Raw genomic sequence first — 21,549 nt, 5'->3', positions numbered from 1 at the left:
CCACTTTCTGCCTAACGTTTCAAACACTATTTCTTTTTTTTTTTTTAAAGATTTTATTTTTTCCTTTTTCTCCCCAAAGCCCCCCAGTACATAGTTGTATATTTCTCATTGTGGGTTCTTCTAGTTGTGGTATGTGGGACGCTGCCTCAGCGTGGTTTGATGAGCAGTGCCATGTCCGCGCCCAGGTTTCGAACCAACGAAACACTGGGCCGCCTGCAGCGGAGGGCGCAAACTTAACCACTCGGCCACGGGGCCAGCCCCTCAAACACTATTTCAATGCAGAACTTAGCATTTACTTTCAGTGAGGCAATTACAACTTGCAATGTCTCCAATGAGAAGTCCAGCTTGATGACCTTCAGCGCTGGGGAAGAGCCATTCCTTCCCTCAAGCACAAGGGAATCAGGCAGTTGAGCAGGAATAATAAACAGATTACAGGGACCCTATACCTACCTTTGGCTATCAAGAGACATTAGTTATGGGGCGTGTGCTGCCGAAGGGAGGTACCAGGAACCTCAACACAAAGTGAAGTACATTAGCGTTCAAGACAGTGTAACGGTGAGGATTATAGATATCCCATATGTTCACTGTATTTTATTTCTCAACCCTTCATGACCAGTAACCATTTAGTGTGGGCTGTATTTGGTTCAATCTCTTAAGTGATGGTGGGGCAAGGTCTTTGTTTTGGGTTTTTTTTAAAAGTTCTTCTTCAGGCTATATTCACTGAAGGGCTCTCTATGAAAATCTTGGCTTACAAGTAAAACACGTGGTTATTCTAACACCTTTACATACACTGGCTCAAGATACTTCCTGTTCTTTATAGACTATAAGTCACAGGCAATAGATCTGAACAGAGGACTCTGCACCTGTAACCCTAAACAGGAAAATGAAAAAGTATGGGGTGTGTGGAGGTAGAGGTGGAGGACGGGGGTACAGGTAAAGCAGAAAGAAAGAAAGAACTGGAAACCAAAGTATGGTGGTTAAGAGTGTATACTATTAATATGTTGATAGGTAAAAACAAATCGCACGAATAATACTGAACTGATGAAAACTGCGACTGATGTGCCAGGCTCTGTGTGCAGCTCTGTGCTCATTGAGTCCTTACAACAATACTCTGAGGAAGGTATTTTATCCCTGTTTTACAGAAAAGGAAACTGAAGCTTAGAGAGATTAACTTGCTTAAGTTCAAGCAATTAGTGAGTTGTAAAGCTAGGCTATCAATCCAGAGACAACATTCCTAATCAGTACCTTTTACTACTATTGACAATTAACAATTAACTGATCCATGTTACGAAAACACAAAACGTAAAGACTGGGAGGTCTTGAACTGGATACGAAAACTGAGTATGACAATCAACGACAAGAGCAAACCCAATCATCTTTATTTAAAGCCTTCCCGAAGTCTATGCAGTTCTTCTGGAGTGCTGCATGTCGTGGGGGTGACAACTGCTGTGAAAATACTGGAACTGTTAACTCAGAATCTCAGGCTATCAGCAGGATGTTTAAATTCAAAGGTTTTTAAGAATATAAATTATTTCCTGTAGTTATTTCTCCTTGGCACTTGCTTTGATATGCAGGAGAGTTGATAAAAAGTGCACATTATTGAGATGGAAATTATTCTTTTTCCAAATTGTTGTCATGTTAAATAATCCATTTGTTTATTAAACAAAAAATTTAATTTTCTTAATTCTTCTATATTCCGATTTCCTAGGACTGTGCTTTCGCATTTCCTTGTGTGTTTTCTGCAGTAAGGTGGAATTATGGTTACTATAGTCTCTGTGCTCCTTTGAGTCTTCGGTGTGCTCCTAAGGAGACACGTTCTCCCATAAAATGACCCTGCAAATTGCTGCAGCTTGCCACCATAGAGAAGTCACATTTGTCTTTTCTCACGTTTTAATTTTTTTTTAAATATCACTTTTTGCTGCTGACACTGATAGATTCATAGCAGTTCCACAAAAAATAACTCTAAACTTATCTCCCACCAGGCATGGGCTCAGTGGTTGAAATTCTGAAGTGAGTAAGACAACTCTGTCCTAGAGAAGCTTCCAGACTAGGGAAACACATAGGCATGTACAAACTGCCCTTCAACACAACAGGCAGAGAGAGGTACAAACAAAATACTGTAGGAGCCCAAAGTAGGAAAACCAGACTTCTGCTCTGAGGGAGTCAACAAAGCTTTGTTTTAGTATACATTTTGAGTTGTTGGCTTTTATGCATTACTAATAGAGGCTTTATTGTAAGAACAAAAGAAATATTAGAAACCATCTTATGACCTAAGTTGATATATTTGATTTAGCTGATAACTAAGAAAAATCACTTTCAATGATAAGTCAATGTCTTAAAATATTAAACATGAAAAAGCCACACACACAAATTTCTATCTAGTAGTATATATACATATACAATGGAATATTATTCAGCTATAAAAAAGGAAGGAAATTCTGCCATTTGCAACAACATGGATGGACCTTGATGGCATTATGCTAAGTGAAGTGAAATAAGTCAGACAGAGAAAGAAAAATACTGTATGATCTCACTTATATGTGGAATCTAAACAAAAAAGAACTCATAGAAATAGAGAATAGATTAGTAGTTGCCAGAAGTCGGGAGTGGGGCATACAGAGGAGGGATTGGATGAAGGTGGTCAAAAGGTATAAATTTCTAGTTATGAGATGAATAAGTTCTCGGGATGTGATGTGCAGCATGGTGACTATAGTTAACAACACAGTATTGTATTGTATATTTGAAAGTTGCTAAGAGAGTAAACCTTAAAAGTTTTCATCACAAGAAATGATGAAATGGAGAAAGACATTGGATGGAAGTTCAAGATCAGTCACCTACCAAATAAACAGTGAAGCACACCCCTGTCTCCAAGCCACCACCCACACTTGCTCACTAAGTGGATTCTTACCCACTTTTACTCATGAATGAGACCTGGAGCCTAAGCTACAGTGCCATGTGGGTATTCTTGGTCAAATATCTTCCAAAATGCAGGACAGCATCACCATTCTGAGACTGTTACTTCCCTCCTGGGGGGCTCACAGGGTGAGCCCTGGGTTCTCACAGATCAGAGAGAATGTCCACTGTTCTCCTGGGCTGTGTGAGGCTTCCTCTATTAGCATTTTATAAAGAGCTGTAGCTCCCTGGGTGCTAAATTAACAGGCTTCCCAGCTAAGTTTGTGCTGATTTTTTAGGAAGAGTGCCCTGAGCCATCACGCTGCATGGCAGGGGAAACAGTTGGCCAGCCTGAGAAAGTAACTAAAGACCAACAGGGTGGATGCTCAGGGAGCTGACACATTTTCTCTGTCCTAGTTTGAGAAGTCAAGAAAAACTGTCATTCCTGCTTTCTCCACTTTTTCTTTCCTCTTCTGAAATAACTCCCAACTGACCAGTTTTTCTTTTTTTTTGATCAAAGAAGCAAAAGGTCAGATATAAAGGAGGCAGTTGTTTACCAAGGGGTCAAATTTGTACCCAAACATCTAGGCCTCCTACTTCCCTGCTAGATTTCCCTGTTCTGCCTTCATTTCCCTGTTTTCATCCCCTTCCAGCTTTCCCAGGCTCAGGGCACAAACTGTTACATCCTCCAACGCATTCCATCTCTGGGGAGAATCCAGAACAGGCTAGACGACAGCAACAGGCTGCTGCTCCTCCCCTGCCCCTAAAATCAGACACTTAAGTCTCAACCCTGCAACCTTAAAGAAATCTATTCCGTAACATAAGTATGTCCTTTCAGTTATTTAAAAATCCTACCTTCTCGGGAACAGAGGGACAGCCGTCACAGAGCTTTAAAGTTTCACTGACATCTTTCTGAGGAACAGTTTTTAGGAAGCTGAAGAACTGTTCAAGAAAGGAAGACAGTTTGGAAAATAAAACCTTGTTGCCTTTCTTCTTTTTATCCAGAACTGGCTCAATTACCATTCTTAAGAAAATGAGAATCAAAATCTCCAAAGATTAAGAAAAGTGGCTGAGGCTGGTGGTGGAAAACACAATCCTTTACGACCATGGAGCCCTGCTTCCCTCTGCAGGCCTCTAGAGGGGCAGAGGGAGTCGACATGCCAGGGGAGGAGGAGGGCCAAGTGGGTTACTGCCTGGACCGTTCTCCAGTGGGTGGAACAACTACGCATCTAAACGCTCTCCTTTCTGTGTCTCAAGTGTAAAGGGCCAGAACCCACATATGGAAGTCACTGGGCCATCTCATGACTAGCTTTGTCTCTTTTTTAGCTGGGACTGGAGTGAGAAGCTGACCCAAGGCATCTATTTTCCTCTGGTGAGGCAGCAGAGTATGAGGCATCAGAGCAGATTTATGCTCTTGTGTCTCTGTTTCTCCCTGGTTATACGCCTCAGGAAACTGACAGATGTGCTGGAAGGGTCTTGGCCTAACTAACTTAGAGAAATGGCCAAGTGCAGCTTGTCTGAATTCTCTGCACTAGGATACTAGGCCCAAGTCCTGATAAAGATTAAGTACTTCTGTGTTTTCCTTCACCACTGTTCCTTTACAACATCTCCCCAGGCGCCTTGTGGGGATCAGTGGCTGTGATCTAGAATGGGACTGGGGCATTCCAGGGTCTCTTGGATACATATTTAACATCACCAAATCTGGGGCTGGCCCCGTGGCCGAGTGGTTAAGTTTGCGCCCTCCGCTGCAGGCGGCCCAGTGTTTCGTTGGTTCGAATCCTGGGCGTGGACATGGCACTGCTCATCAAACCACGCTGAGGCAGCGTCCCACATGCCACAACTAGAAGGACCCACAACGAAGAATATACAACTATGTACTGGGGGGCTTTGGGGAGAAAAAGGAAAAAAAATAAAATCTTTAAAAAAAAAGATCTAAGCTATCTAAGAGATCTAAAAAAAAAAGTTAAAAAACAATCACCAAATCTTTCATTACAGAATGAAAATATCTTGGAAGGCATGTGGGGGAGGAAAAGTTAGACAAATAGTCTTTTTAAAGTACTCAGAGGCATATCTAGGATACAACTAAGTTAATAATAATAACAACAACATGCCAGACCCCCTTGCAAGGACTTTACATGAATTATAGCATTATATTTTTGGAACACTATATGAGAATAGATTCTAATATTAAACCATTCTATTGATGAAAAAAGAAGGCACAGTGAGGTCAAGTAACTTAACCAAGGTCACATAAGTAAGCAAGTGGTGGAGCTGGACTTTGAACCTTGGGCTGTGACTCTGCTCCCCGATACACTCCCCCTCCTTTCAATCACGCTCCATTAGAGAACTCAAGGGTATGCTAACATAAGTGCCTGAAATGAAGCTCTCAAGGTCAAAATGATTGAGATAAAAACAAACCTACCTATTATGACATTCTGAACAGGCTTCAAATTAAACAGGCAGAACTAACACAATCAGTTTCAGACTAAGGCTTGGCGGAAAGGCAGTCCTGGTTAGCTGGTCCAGGGAGTGCTTCCTATGCTCCGTTAAACAGGACGTGTGCATGTCTGAAGGATTTGCATGCCCGAATCTGCAAACAACCGCACAAGGTTTGTTCCCAAAGGCAACATGCACCTCCGGGCTCAGGCGGGCCGAGCAGGATGGGGAGAGAGCCATAGCACAGGGGTTCCTGTTCCTGAGGACATTTTGCCCCTTTCCCAAACCACACTGCTGCCTGGCCTGGCCCTCTGGAGGCAGGGGCAGCACCACTTTGCAGGCAGCTCCTGCACCATTGCCTACCTTTGTCAGAAAGAAGCAGCTCATGTGTTCTCGCTGGGAACAATTTCCGACCCCTATGGACTGATAGCGATGTTCAGATTCGGTCTGGCGGTAGCACACACCAGCTGTTTCCATAAGCACAGGCCAAAGATGGTCACGGCAGTTTAGAATTTCCCTCCTAAGTGAGTTTTAAATGAAAACTTCAAGTTTCTAAACCAAACACTCATTCACTTTTCTATGAATGAGACATACATCCCCTTATAGTTTAAAACAATGACAGAACAAGAGAATGCTGACCTCCTCTTTGCCTCAGACACACCAGGTGCCTCATAAAGCAGAGCATACCCCAGAGGCTCCCAGAAGAACTGGGATTGGGATGGCGAAAATGTACAGTTGATTTTCTTACTTTGGTTTATTCCATCCTGGTTCTCATTCTTGTCCCTCCCCGCTCCACTCCCATCCTAATCATTAGCTCCTCTCCTTCCTCCGAACTTCTAAGCTGTGTTCCCCAAGGATCAAGCTTCAGATGTCTTCTCTCCTTATACTACATACTCCCTTAGGTCACTCTTCTCCACGCTCATGGCTTCAACTATATCCTCCTCACTCTCAAATCAAAATTAAGCTGAGACTACTTTTCTAAGCTTCATACCCAAATATCCAGCTACCTGTCAGACATGTGTCCACTTGGATGTCCCACAGGTATCTCAAACAAAAGTATCAAAATGAACTTCTTTCTCAACCATCTTCCACAACTTGATGTTGCGTCTCCTCTCATATTTCCTACATTTTTACCAAATCCAAACACAGAGAAGTAAGCTTAGGCTCCTCCGTCTCCACTCTCTCATACACTAAGTGCCTTTGATTCTACTTCGTAAATCTTTCCAGATTCTTCTCCCTCTCCACCCCCAATTCCACTGCCTTGGTTCTCGTAAAAGCCTTCTAAATGGTCTCCTCACGTCAAATTTCACTCTTTTCCAATATTCTGCCACACATTTTCCCCAAAATAATCTCTCTCATTTGTTACTCTAGCCACATTGCTAGGGCTGACTGATAGGAACTGGTACCTCTGAACTGGCTGTTCACAGAGAGCATATGTTCTGATGGGTCAGTGGCTATGTCACACAGTTGTCAAACATTTTGAATATCACCCTGATTATTAAACTCCATTGCTTAAACCCTTCAATGGCTCCCCAACAACTCAAAATAATCTAGTCTCTTGAGTGAAACTTACGGCTTCGTGTTCTCAGGCCAGTGCGCAAGCCACCTAACCTTCTTTAGTGTCTCTAGCACAGGGCTTCTTCACTTGGGGCCTACACGTCTATGCACGTTCAAGGGCAGAAGCGGCGGCACAGGGGTGGGGCTGGTGGATAGGAAAAACATTACACTTTTATTTTTGCTAACCTCTAACTATAATTTTATTTCCTTTAATTATGAATACAGGTAACAAACCATAGTAGTATTAGTAACACCTATATTTTGTCACCTATAAAATTATGAATATTTTCAAACCACAGTAAACTTGTTGCAGACAACTAAAAAACTATGCTCATCACTACAAAATTACAATAGTAATTCTGAGTGTTATTATATCTCATTATTTTGTGTGTTAATAAAAGACACACGTTATATATCACAAATTCGTTTTTAAGATATTTTGATAAGCATATTTCAATGTAATTTTTTTTAATAACCTCACGTATTTATTTAATGCATTTAAAAACATTATTCTGAGAAGGGCTCCATACACTTTAGCAGAGAGCCAAAGAGATCCATACACAAAAAAGGCTTCAACTCAATTCTCTAAGCTTTCCTCATCCATCCACCTACTATACATTTATTGGTTGCTCACCAAGTATCATGCATTGTGTTGGGCCCTAGGGATATCAAGACAGAAAAACATAGTTTCTTACCTCAAGGTGGGTGAGAGGGGAAAGATGACTGTTTAAATACTGTGTAAAAATGCAATATTATAATTTTACATAGAGGGCCATGGGAGGCAAAGGGAGGGACATCTAATCAAATCCAGGGGCTAGGAAATGCCTCTTGGAGATGACACTGGAGCCAAGTCTTTTTTTTTTTGAGGAAGATTGGCCCTGAGCTAACTACTGCCAATCTTCCTCTTTTTGCTGAGGAAGACTGGCGCTGAGCTAACATCCATGCCTAACTTCCTCTACTTTATACGTGGGACGCCTACCACAGCATGGCATGCCAAGCGGTGCCATGTCTGCACCCGGGATCCGAACCAGCGAAGCGGAATGTGTGAACTTAACCGCTGTGCCACCAGGCCGGCCCCAGGAGCCAAGTCTTAAACGACAGGTAGAATTTAGTCAGGTGAAGAAAGAACAAACCTAAGATGCCACAGGCCATAGTATACTCTTCTGGAAACAACTATGAGTCTGATATATTTGTTCAAGGAAAGGGAAATAACTTATGCAGTGTTGAAGCACTGCAAATAAACGCAACCGTCTGATACTGTGTATAAAGTCTCTAGACCTTGGAAGGAAGACAGACAAGCAGCCCAGTAAATTTTTTAGTTAAAAAGGCCCATTTTCCTCAAGAAGATAAAAAGTTCTTTTCATGTAGACAATGGAAATCCAGCGGTAGAACATTTGAATTTAGAACCACAGCCTGTTGATTATGCTATGATAGTTTCTGAGGGGAGGAGAAAGAATCTGAAAGCCATCCACACAATGTAGTAGAGAGACTATTCTTACACTCACTTTCCTGGCTTCCTGACTGGATGACACAAAGATATATTTTTCAGAACTGTTTTAAAAGTTGAATAACTGAAATATATTGAATGATTTTTACAACAAAATGTGAGGCTCAAAAAGTCTTCACACTGGACAGTCCTGGATAGGTATGAAATTTCTGAATGCCTATGTTTGGGCTGAAATGGGACAGAGCATCCTTGACTAGACTATCTGAAAAATAGGGATGTGTCTGGTCTTGGGAAGCGGTTTCAAGTTTGACTAATTGTCAGAGTTGTTTGGAAGGCGGGAGGCAATGCCCACTATCTTCCTAGAACTATGCGCCCTTTCAAGTTTCCTTATTTTCTCAAGCAGACTGGGACATACGTTGATTCAATTATAACATATTTCCTCTTTTTAAATTACAGAAACAAAAAGTTGCAATAAACTGCCTGTCTCTCTAGACCTCGTTTCACTTAGGAATTGGAAGTATATTATTCTAGTGAAGAGCTCAAACTTAGCTGGTAGAATGGATAACCAATTAATCGCAAGGTAGTTTTGCATCATTAAACTAAACAATGCTTTCTTTGCGTTCTCAAATTCCCCAAGTACATTTAATGTTATCTTAAAAACAAAACAAAACCATTCTCTGTAGTTGGAAAAGTCTATTCTTGTGACTGTGTGTTAATATTAACCTTGAAACGTCTGCCATCTGCCATTATACCCCATATTTCTCCCATAAAAGTTTCGGTAAACTGACAGTCCTGACGCAGTTACTGTGAGCAGACCTCTATCTGGGAATGATTACACTTGCATATGGATTTAACTTAGGACAGGAATAAGTTAGCACCTTTCTTTGACCTCTTTCTGAGCACAACATACAAACAGAATCCAGCGATGATGAGTATTTTACAGCAGCTGGCTTCCACAGGTGGTACGATGGGCTTTGACACATGATGGGTCTAATCATTCAGCATGTGTGCATTCTGGAAGTGAGCATCTGCCAGGCTTATTATTAACTGGAAGCTGAGTTGTTTTCTGAACTTCCAGCCTTGAGAACGTAAATGTATTTTTGAAACAAATGCACTTATAATTTAGCTGAAAAATAAAATACTTTTTTCCCTTTATTTTCATATCCTTCAATGACTGGAAACAGTGGAAAGCCCTGGAGAGAGGATCCTTATGAGGCCCCAACCTTCCCCATTCACCTAATGAGGTTTTTCTTCTGCCTTTAAAATTTCAATCTCTAACAATTGCTATTTTAGAAATATGATGACCACTATGGCCATTAGACAAACACAGAGGCATTTTCAAAAGTCCTCTCTGAGTGAAGCTACTACAGATCAATATTCTGAAAATATATTTTTAAGAACATATACATTTCTTGCTTTAAGATAATTGTATTGGGAGGTTACAGAAATAAGAATTAACATGGTAGGCAAGTTTCAGCCAAATGTCTCAAAGTTTATGAAGAGATTCTAAATCCAGTGAGGGACCTAAGATTTTACTCGCAGATGACAGGTTCCTGAGCCCTGTAAGCGCTGGCCACTTAGTAGGGCTCATTTCATTGTACCCAGCTGGTGTCACAGGTTCAGCACTGACTGTAAAGTTCTAGATTAGCACACTCCAACAGAAATACAAAGGCACGTATATAATTCAAAAATGTCTAGTAACTACATTCTCAACATTTAGTCAATATAAATATATCAATGAAATATTTTACTTTTTTTTTGGTACTAAGTTTTTGAAATCCAATGTATATTTTATACTTACAGCATATCTCAATTCCTGCTAGCCACAAAAGACCACACGTGGTCAGTGGCTACCCAATTAGACAGTCCAGCTCTATCCTGTTTAGGATGGACAGACAGACAAATGGTGCCATGGGAGTACCAGAGCCACCTAAATGATAGGGGGCCTAGACATATCTAAATCGTCGTGCCCTCACAGCTTCAGAGGTCGGTGCTTCCAAATGTGTTTGTGTAAGAGTCTAACATTTGCAGAAATAACTCACAAATGCTAGAAGTTTCTATCTTTCCCTTTCTGCACCTGCTTGTAAAGAAAACTGGTCTTGTGTCAGAGCTGGACGCTCCTGCTCTAATGCATAGGAGAACAAGAAAGCCTCACTGAGTTATTAGGTCTTAGTAATGTTAGTTCTTTTCCAATGTTTTACTTACATTTTAATATAACTCATTTATTCTATAAATATTATTGAGAGTCTTCTCAGTACAAGAGAGAAGTATTGATTCTAAAAATAAACCCAACAAAAAGAGGTGGTAAAATATATTTAAATAACTATGTAATCAGCTTTACTCACTTTCTATGCAACTTTCAACGACTGCATTAATTTTAACTAGAAGCAGAACTCTTTTTCTGAAATCTACAAACCCTTGAGGTCTTATAGATTCTAACCTTTCATCCTCAGTGAATATTTTTGCCCATCTACTTACTTCCTTGCAGTACTACAGTGATTACCTTCGATAAATGTTCCTTTATGGTTTCATTGTCTCTCTTCACCACGTCCATCATTTCTTGGCTCGCAAGGTAGGCAGCGTTAACTACAGTTAAAAAAACGTCAAACACTTAGAATATCCGGGACAAACACAAATGTCAAATTAATCGTAGTAAACTCCCATTCCCTGCTTTCCTTTCAGCAAGTGCTCTCTGATGTGACATATCAGAGAGGCCCAGAGAGGCAAGTGAGGCAGGCAATACGCATTGTCTCTGGAAATAAGAGCAAGTCCTGCCAAAGGAGCTCCTCTCACCCTCATTGGGCTTTCTCAATAGTGACATAGCAGGATGACGGCCTGAAGTCAGATGCCACAGCAGAGGAAGCGTGTAATTGTACCTGATCAATGTGTTTTTATGATTTAAGGATTAGAAGCACAAATTTTTATAGATAAGTCACATATAGCAGGGAAACCGTGTGCAGTTACCAACACGAAGCTATCCTGGCAATTTTTTCAAAAAGGACACAACCAAAAAGAATGTTTATTTTAAACTAGGTTTAAAGGCTAAGACTCTTTGTTTTTGTTTTTTGTGAGGAAGATTGTCCCTGAGCTAACATCTGTGCCAATTTTCCTCTATTTTGTATGTGGGATGCTGCCACAGCATGGTTTGATGGGCAGTGTATAGATCTGTGCCTGGGATCCAAACCTGCAAACTCCAGGACCACTGAAGCAGAGCCCTCGAACTTAACCACTACACCACTGGGCCAGCCCCTCTCTGAGTTTTTAATGAGGGTTAGTCCCATTATACTGACTGCAAAATGAGCAAAGTTACTCTCATTTTCAAGATCTCAAATACCTTGGAGAAAGGAAGAAAGCCAGAGATAACGTGAATTTATGTGGCTTTCTGGTACTGGTGTGGAAATTTTCAGTTAATGCTTTGTGCCTTAAATTCCATTTTGATTGGTATTATTGTTACTTTGCTTTCATTTTTGTCATCACCTGCCTGGTAGATTTGTACTTTTCTTTATTTTTAATCTTTTGTTATTTTGTTTTAAATATGTCTCTTGAAATCATAAGCAGACTTCTATAAAAATGCAATTTGAAAGTCTCTCTCTCTTAAATAAAAAGACAACATATTCACATATATTGATATAAAAGATATTTGGTCTGATTCTAGTCATCTTGTTTTGCTTTCTTGTTATTTCTGACTCTTCTCTCCACCCTCTTTAGGGTGAATGATGAGTTTTCCTCCCCTACTTTTTTTTTTTTTAAATTTTTTTTTTTTTTTAAAGATTTTATTTTTTCCTTTTTCTCCCCAAAGCCCCCCGGTACATAGTTGTGTATTCTTCGTTGTGGGTTCCTCTAGTTGTGGCATGTGGGACGCTGCCTCAGCGTGGTCTGACGAGCAGTGCCATGTCCGCGCCCAGGATTCGAACCGACGAAACACTGGGCTGCCTGCAGCGGAGTGCGCGAACTTAACCACTCGGCCACGGGGCCAGCCCCTTTCCTCCCCTACTTTTTAAACATTTCTTTTCAGTATTAGTCTCAAAGCATTAATCCCATTTTTATTCATCAAGTCGTTAGCTGTGCCTAAACTGTAAAACACATTTTTTCTATTGCTGTCTGGAATTAGAGAGTGTCTGTAATCTCTCCATCCAAACAGGCGCGCCCTTAGCATCCCTGCACCTTCCCCATGCCTTCCTCCCACCCTGCCTCCTCTTGGGAATTGTAAGTAACAAACTCTTATTCCAAGGGCAGCTGTCTCTCTCTGTCGCTTTATCACACCTGATTAAAACAAATTCTAAATACATTTTAAAACAATAAGACAGAGCTGGTACTCTGGGGGGGGGTGTGTGTAACGTAGTAGTTTTTGGTAGGGCAAAGTAGTGTGGAGGAGAGAGCTGCAGAAAGAGATGAGGTGGGGAGGACACTCTGGAGATCTAAAGAGGGTTCCTTTTGAGTTCCAGCTAAGTACTGATTGGTACTATCATTAGAGACACTACCAGAAGCTGGGGAAAGAACCATCTGAAGGTATTTACGGAATAATCCCCAAACTGAGAATAATTACTACTTCCACCAGCCCAGTAGAAAGTCTTATAATTAATGTACGAACTATAGAACTTAGAGAGGTTTTGCCTTGATGATGGGGTAAAATTAGCCCTAAACTAAATGCTGTTCCGGTACCAACCAACAAAGCTTAAAAGCAGGGCCAGAAAGGATCAAACTATTTCTGAGTAACATAACTGTGCCCCATAACAAAGTTCAAGAATATCTATATGAACACAGAAATATCCAGCATCCAACAAGATAAAATTAACAATGTAAGGCATCCAATAAAAAGTTATCAAGCATATAAGGCAGGAAATGAAGAAAAAGGTGACAGAAATGACAAAGATAATAAAATTGGTAAACATTCAAGAAATGGTGCTGGGAAAACCAGATATACACATGCAAAAGAATGAATTGGACCATTAACTCACATCATATACAAAAATTAATTCAAAATGGATCATAGTCCTAAATGGAACAACTAAATCTATAAGACTCCTAGAAGGAAACATAAGAATAAATCTTTGTGATCTTAGATTAGGCAATGGTTTCTTAGATAAGACACCAAAAGCACAAGTGGTGAAAGGAAAAAAACCCTGGATTTCATAAAAATTAACACCTTTTGTGCTTTAAAGGACATGATCAAGAAAGTGAAAAGACAATTCACAGAATGGGAGAAAAATCATATATGTAATAAGGATCTAGTATCCAGAATATACAAAGAACTCTTATCAACCAACAACAAAAAGACAACTTGATTACAAAAGGGCAAAAGATTTGAAAAGGCATTTCTCTAAAGATATACAAAGGACCAATAAGCATGTCAAAAAAAGCATAACATCATTAGTCATCAAAGAAATGTAATCAAAACCACAATGAGATACCACATCACACCTACTAGGATGGCTATAAGAAAAAAGACAAACAAAAGCCAGTGTTGACAAGGATGTAGAGAAACTGGCACCCTCATACATTGCTGGTGGCATTGTAAATTGGTACAGGCATTTTGGAAAACAGTTTGGCAGTTCCCCAAAATGTTAAATATAGAGTTACCATATATACTTGGCAATTCCACTTGTAGATATAAACCTAAATATACTTGGCAATTCCACTTGTAGATATAAACCTAAAAGAACTGAAAACAAAGGTCCACACAAAACTTGTACATGAATGTGTATAGCAGCATTGTTCATAATAGACAAAAAGTAGAAGCAATCTGAATGTCCATCAACTAATGAATGGAAAATCAAAACGTGATATAGTCATGCAGTGAGATATTACTGAGTAATAATGAAGTACTGATAAATGCTATAACATGAATGAACCTGAAAACATTATGCTAAGTGAAAGAAGCAAGTCATGAAAGGCTACACACTGCACAACACCACTTATGTGAAATGTCTGTAAGAGGAAAATTCATAAAGACAGAAAGTAGATGAGTGGTTTCTATGGTCTGGGTGGAGGGGGAAATGGGGAATGACTACTAATTGGTATGGGGATTCTTTTTGAGGTGATGAAAATATTCTGAAGTCAGATGGTTGTCATGGTTGCTTTGCTCTGAGAATGTACTAAAAATCACTGAATTGTGCACCTTATTTATTTATTTATTGGTGAGGAAGATTGGCCCTGAGCTAATGCTAACATCTGTTGTCAATCTTCCTCTTTTTGCTTGAGGAAGACTGTTGCTAACATCTGTGGCGATCTTCCTCTATTTTGTATGTGGGATGCCTGCCACAGCATGGCTCGATGAGCAGTGCCTAGGTCTGTGCTGGAGATCTGAACCTGAGAACCCTGGGCCGCTGAAGCCAGGTGTGCGAACTTAACCACCATGCCAGCCCCAGAACTGTGCACTTTAAAGGGAGTTTTATGACATTTGAATCATATCAAAATTAACCTGTTTTAAAAAAATTGGTAGACACATATTGAAAGTTTTATAACTTATTCCATATGTTCAAGAAACAAGAAATATTAAGCATGTTAAGTAGAATTATGGAAGATACAAAAAAGACCCATACTAAACTTCTAGACATGAAAACTACACTGGATAGGATTAACAGCAGAGAAGACATTGTAGAAGAAAAATTAGTGAATTGAAGACATAACAATAGAAACTCTCCAAAAGGAAATATAGGGAGAAAGAAACTAGGGGGAAGAAAGAAAGAGAAGAACATCAACGATCTCCAAGGGAATTTCAAAGTGGTCTCATATACCATGTAACTGGAGTTTTTGAAGGAGGGAGATACAGAAAAAATATCTGAAGAATGGCTGAAAATTTTCCAAAATTCCTAAAAACCATAAACCCACAGATCCAAGAAGCTCCAAGAATCCCAAAGCACAAAAAATATGAAGAAAACTATATAAGACATATACTAAGTTGCTTAAAACTAGCAATAAAGAGAAATCTTAAAATCAGGCAGAGAAAAATGATCCATTACATACAGATAAACTGAGATTAAAAATGACGGCAGATTTCTTCTTGAAATAATGTAACTAGAAGACAGTGGAGTAACACTTCTAAAGTAATGAAAGAAAAAATAACTGCCAATCTAGAATTCTATAGCCAGTGAAAATAGCTTTCAAAAAGGAAGACAAAATAAAGAATTTTTCAGATACAAAAGCTAAAAGAATTAACTACCAGCAGAACTATACTACAAGATATATTAAGAGAAATAATTCAAGCAAAAAGATGATGTCTGATGGAAATTATGTCTACATAAAAAAATAAAGGGTGTCAGAAATATGTGGAGAAATTTAAAATACATTTTCTCTTACAAACATATTTATATCTCTTTATAAGACAATTGACTGATTAAAAGAAAAATAGTAACAACATATCAAAGAAATAAAACATATGACAACAATATCACAAATGCTGGGAGGGAGAAATTGCTTACCATTGTAAAGTTCTTATGGTGTACCTGAAGTGGTATAATAACATTTGAAGACTGTAAAGTTAAAGGTGTATATTATAAATTCTAAAGCAACCACTAAATAGCAAAAGAAAGCATTATAACTAATAAGCCAACAAAGGAGACAAAATGGAAGCATAAAAAATACCTAATTAACTCATAAGAAGGTAGAAAAAAAGCAAAAATGGAACAAAGAACATAGGAGATAAATGGAAAATATATATCAAGATGGTAGATTTAAACCCAACCTTATTAATAATTCCATTAATGTAAATTGTCTCAACACTCAAATCAAAACTCAGAGTAAGAAAGCAAGATTCAATTATTTATTGCCTATGTATAAAGACATAAATAGGCTCAAAGTTAAAAGATGGAAAAAGGTATATCACGCTAACATCAGTCAAAAGAAAGGTGGAATAACTATATTAATCAGACAAATTGGATTTCAGAGCAACTAATATTACCAGAGATAAAGAGGGTGATTTCATAGTGATAAAGGGGTCAATTCATCAGGAGGATATAAAAGTCCCAAATGTTTATATGCACCTAACATGTTTGAGCTTCAGAATAGATGAAATAAAAACTAATAGAAATACAAGGAGAAACAGATAAATCCAGATATACTGACAGAGATTTCAATACTCATCTTCCAATAATTGATAGAACACTTAGAAAGAAAATCAACAGGGATATAGAAAGCTTGAATGACACTATCAACCAACTTGACATCTACAGAACAATCTACCCAACAAGAACAGAACATACATTCTTTTCAAGTATCCACAGAATATTTCCCAAGATAAACCATATCCTGGTCCATAAAACAAGTTTTAATCCATTTAAACAATTAAAATCATACAAAATATGTTCTCTGGACACAATAGAACCAAATTAGAAATCAATAACAGAAAGATATCTGGAAAATATCCAAATATATGGAAACAACACATTTCTAAATAACCTCTGGGTCAAAGAAGAAATCTAGAGGGAAATAAGAAAGTATTGTGAAGTGAATGAAAATGAAAATACAACATATCAAAATTTGTGGGACATGGTAAAAGTGGTATTCAGAGAGAAATTTATAGCACCAAAAACCTATACTAGAAATAAAAAAAGTCTCAAATGATCTCAGTTTCCACCTCAAGAAATTAGAAAAGAAAGAGAAAATTAACTCCAAAGTAGGCCAAATAAAGTAAATAATAAAGTTCAGAGTAGAAATTAATGAAATAGAAACCAGAAAAACAATTGAGAAAACAAATGAAACCAAAAGTAAGTTTGGTAAAATTAATAAATTTTTAGCCAGACTGATGAGAAAAGAAATCTGAGAAGATATAAGACATAAAAAACATCACCAATATCAGGAAAGAGAAGTGACATCCCTGCAGATTCTATAGACATCAAAAGGATAATCAGGTAATTGTGTGGAACTTTATGCCAAGAAATTCAACAACTTAGATGAAATGGACAAAAATCCACACAAAGACACAAGCTTATTTTAAGCTTATTTGAAAAGAAACAGATAACCTGAATAGTCTTATATCTATTAAAGAAATCAATTTTGTAATTTAAAGCCTCTCCATAAAGAAAACTCCAGAGCAAGATGACTTCGTTGGTCCACTCCAGCAAACATTTAAAAAAGAAATAATGCTGATTCTATACAAACTCTTCCAGAAATGACTAGACATATATGGACATCTGATTTTTGACAAAGGTAGCATTTCAGAGCAGCAGAAAACAAGTCGTCTGTGGTAGGCAGAATTCTAAGATAACACCAATAATCCTTCCCCTTCTATAATCCCCTTCTTTATGAGTGTAGGTGGAACCTCTGAACATGATGACATATTCCCCCCATGACCAGGTTACTGAATACAGTGGAGATGACTTTAAGGGAGATTTATTCTGGTAAGCCTAATCTAATTACGAGAGTTCTTCAAAATCTAAGTTTTTTCTGGCTGGTGGCAGAAGAGGAAATCAGAGATTCACAGCACTAAAAGGATTAAATGCACTACTGCTGGTTTGAAGATGAAGCTCATGTGGAAAGGTCCTCAGAGGGACCTCCAGGAGCTGAGAGGGACCCTTGGCTGACAGTCAGGAAGAAAACGGGGACCTCAATCAGAAAGCCACATGAACTGGATTCTGCCAACAATCTGAGTGAGCTCAGAAATGGACTTTTGGATATGCAGGGGCATAAGGAAGGCTTCTGAAATCTAGGCAACGGTGATTCTTCGGCTGGGTGGGAGTTACATGGGAGTTTGCTTCGTGACTATTTGTGGAGGTAAATATTTATGTTTTAAGTACTTTTCTGTAGTGTCATTCTTGAATTAGAAAAAACCCCAAAATTCAAATAATTTGTAAGGAATCTTACATTTCTAAAAGCAAATTTTTCATCAGGGAATGTATCTCACCCCATCTTTATTCCTATTCTTTTTTCTCCCCCCTGGTAATTTCCTATCTAAGTATACTTTTTTTTTTTTTTTTAAGTAGAATACCAGTTTCCTTTCCAGTAATTGCTCCAAGGAAGCCATCTTTTTCATTCCTCAGAAATGTTCATAACACAACACAGTGGTCAGAAATAATAATACCAAATAGAAGTGTAATTTCCTAAGGGGAAAACACATTTCTCTTGGCAATGACTGTCAATAGCATTCCTGGAAACCCAGCAGAATTCAGAGTTTCAAGCACCACAATGAAGGAAATATCTGGTAGCAGGAGTAATGGAAACAAAAACATGAAGGAAAGAGAACGATTTAGAGGAAGGCTAATTGTTGACTTTTGTTTCATTACAAATCTAAATACAAGTATAAAAATAACTCACTGAGGAGTTTAATAATTCTATTTTATTTGCTACCATCACCTTCTGAAATCTGCATAATGTTCAAATATTACTGCAGGACTTCAACCCACAGAAGAGTGGCTACAGGAATGAAATGAATGAGGGCTAAAGTTGGAAGACCAACGGGACATTCAACTCACAGGTCAAATAGTATCACTAAACTCTCCAAGTACACATAACCTACACTAGAAAGCTGCCGTCTATTGAACTCAATCACTATCTTGATGCCATTTTGTCTGTCTGGAAAAATCCCAACTCATCTTGCAGTCCAAATTCATCTGTCTTCTCCTCCCTTACTTATCTAGGTAGAACTGATCTCTACTTTTTTGGTACCTCTCATGCCCTGTATCTGTTCTTAGGATAGCCCTAACTGTGATATGTCAAAATTCTTCACATTTGTCTCCTTACCACGCTGGAAATAATATAAGGGCAGGAGTCATATTTCATTTATTATTCCCCCCAGTGCTTATCTAACTGCATGGTTCATGGCAGGTCTCAGTAAAGGTTGTTAAACGAAATATATGGGAAGGGGCTGGGCTGGTGTTTCGTTTCATTTGGGGGTAGGGGTCAGGAGGAAAAATCTGCTGCCTTCCTTGAAGTGGTACAAGAGTTGACATCACTATGGAGGTCAGGATTGGAGGCTGAAGCACACTGACTTGGTAAGTCAAGCAGGCAGTGGTATAAAACTGGGACAAACCATTGCAGGCAAGAGGGCAAGTCTAAGAACTTCTGTTGAGATTGGCCATAAACTAGGGCACATAAAGCACTGGTCACAGCAGCAAGGGAAAACGCAGAGGGAAGTAAAACCACAACTGCAATAGGAGGTTTCGGGGAGATGCGTGAATAGCTTTCTAAAGTAGAACTTGGGGGTTGGAAGCCAAGTTGTCCTGCTGTTGTGGTGGTATGTGGTCTGGTGCCACTAGTAAGGTTCCATAGTAAACGCCCCAGTTTGTCTGGTTTTGCTATTGTATGCAGGGGAGAGGGTTGTTGGTACTGAAGTAAAGGGAGTTACAGGAGATGGGCAGAGTTTAATTAGGACAGGTGCACTTTGAAGGTAGGAAATCTGCAGTGTAAAATGTGATTCTTACTCCTCATCTATTCTGAACAAGATATTACTTCTAGTCACATTTTCTTTAAAATGGCTGATAGATTCTCTATGTCCAAAGTATACCATGTTTACAAGGAAAAATCTCTCTCTTAAACAAATGCTCATTATAAGATTTTCTGGATTAGGAAAAGGGTTTGGTATAATCACCTCCATGGTGGGAAGGTGGCTGGGGAGATCAGCCATTAGTAAGCACATAAATAGAGGTGAAACAACAAAAAGTTTTATTTTAAATTCTATTTAAAATAAAAAGTATACTAACAATAATCATGAGAACTGAGATGAGCTCTCCTGTAGATAGGTGCATCTAGAGAGAGCTCGCAGAGTGCCTGCCATAGTTAAACTGCAGTCCCCAGTCTGAGGTTGTCTTGCCAGGGTTTGTGAAGCCAAGACATTCTAGAGGGACACAGCTATGGTGGATTTTAGTTATGGTGGGGAGAGGGTGGAATTAACTATCTAGGTCACTAGTTAACTAGTATGCATGGAGTTAACTAGTGAGGCATTTGGGTGGGGTACTCTGTGATTAAGGCCGTGGAAGATGAGTCCCAAGACCATCTTGAAGTGGGGATGTAGTAAATACTATGTACCCACCTAAAAGCCAATAAAAACTGCCTCCTTTCCTCTACTAGAGACATGGGAAAGTCAAAACATATGACTTCTCCATATCCCTTACAGCTAGGGATGTGGCACAGTTCTGGCTCCCAATCTACAGGCAGAAGTTCTTCGGGGAGGACTTCTCTTTCTAAATAAGCCAAAGCCTTAAAAGGAATAAGCCCTCTGTTTTTTCCCCCTTTCCCTTCATTCTGTCTGAATGTCAGCCCTGAGGCTTAGAGCGGCAGGAGCATGATGTTTTCATGAGATGATGAGCACGGGGATAAAGGTCTATGTGCTAAGGACGAAAGAGTGGAAACCTAGAAAGAACCCACATCCCTGTCGGCACTGGTGAGACATTACCACCGGACTGTCTCCCTCAAGATTCCTTGGTGCATGAGATAAAAAGATCCCTATCTGTTGAAGCCGCTGTAATTTAGCTTTCTGTTATTTTTAGCCAAACTCAATTCCAGTTAATAAAAACAAAGATGGGATATTTGAATTTCCTGGGGGTTTCTGGTCGTAGCACAGGGGTTGACGTCCTTAACTTCTTATCAGATTCTGGTACTTGAGTTTGGGAGGAAGGTGGCATCATACCATATCTATATATACTTAAGAGGAGGCAGAGGTAGGAGATGACTGAAAAAGAGTCTTTTCATGGGGTGCTCCTCCTAGCACATCATCTGACTAGTCCTGAGGCTGGCAAGATGTCACTGAATGTAGGGGAGTTAGGGAGGAGGAGAGCCAAGCAGAGCTGTATGGTAGCAAAATTCTTGGGGTTGAGGACAGACTGTGAAAGTGGCTGGTCCTGGAGACATGAGTATCCCACACTCCAGCAGAACTCCCTGCAGACACTGCTGCTCAGGCAGAGTTAAGGCTAGGCTCTCTGAGAAGCAAAAACCATGACAGTCTGTCCAAAGACAAAGCAGGACTAGATAAGCTCAGAAACCCAGAGGAAGTCTTCTTACAAGGGAGAGATCTTTGGTAGATGTTTTTTCCAGATTGTTTCCCACTTTTCCTAATGGTGCAAATGTGGCTTTTAACAATGTGAAACCAAGTCCTAAAAAAGTAATTCTAAACTTTCTGCATAATTTGGAGAAATGTTTATTATTCACACAATATATTATGTGTTTCTCCATAAGCCAAGACTTTGATTATTATAACCATCTATTTAGTCTGCAAACAGATACTCTTATCTACGTGACAATGAGTTCATCAAAGTGAAAAACACAACTCAAAGTCTATGATTTTT

General features: G+C 39.2%; 1 protein-coding gene across 11 annotated transcripts in view; it reads right to left on the bottom strand.

Moving 5' to 3' along the window:
* LDAH (lipid droplet associated hydrolase) overlaps positions 1-21,549 on the bottom strand; it is a 98,087-nt gene that overhangs the window by 5,206 nt on the left and 71,332 nt on the right. For 6 of the 11 annotated variants that reach the window (XM_070573198.1, XM_070573200.1, XM_070573206.1 and 3 more), the window contains one exon: positions 10,836-10,918. The exons of 2 other annotated variants lie outside the window; for them this stretch is intronic. In XM_070573198.1, the coding sequence (XP_070429299.1) occupies positions 10,836-10,918 (83 nt within the window). Of the gene's footprint in view, positions 1-5,314; positions 5,483-5,691; positions 5,849-6,901; positions 7,031-10,835; positions 10,919-21,549 lie in introns of those variants that run through there. 3 more of the 11 variants (XM_070573202.1, XM_070573203.1, XM_070573208.1) reach the window with 2 other exon arrangements.

Source organism: Equus przewalskii, chromosome 14 (genome assembly GCF_037783145.1).
Source record: "Equus przewalskii isolate Varuska chromosome 14, EquPr2, whole genome shotgun sequence".
Lineage (NCBI taxonomy): Eukaryota > Metazoa > Chordata > Mammalia > Perissodactyla > Equidae > Equus > Equus przewalskii.
Note: the sequence above shows the minus strand (reverse complement) of the source record. Positions and strands in the feature narration are given on the sequence as shown.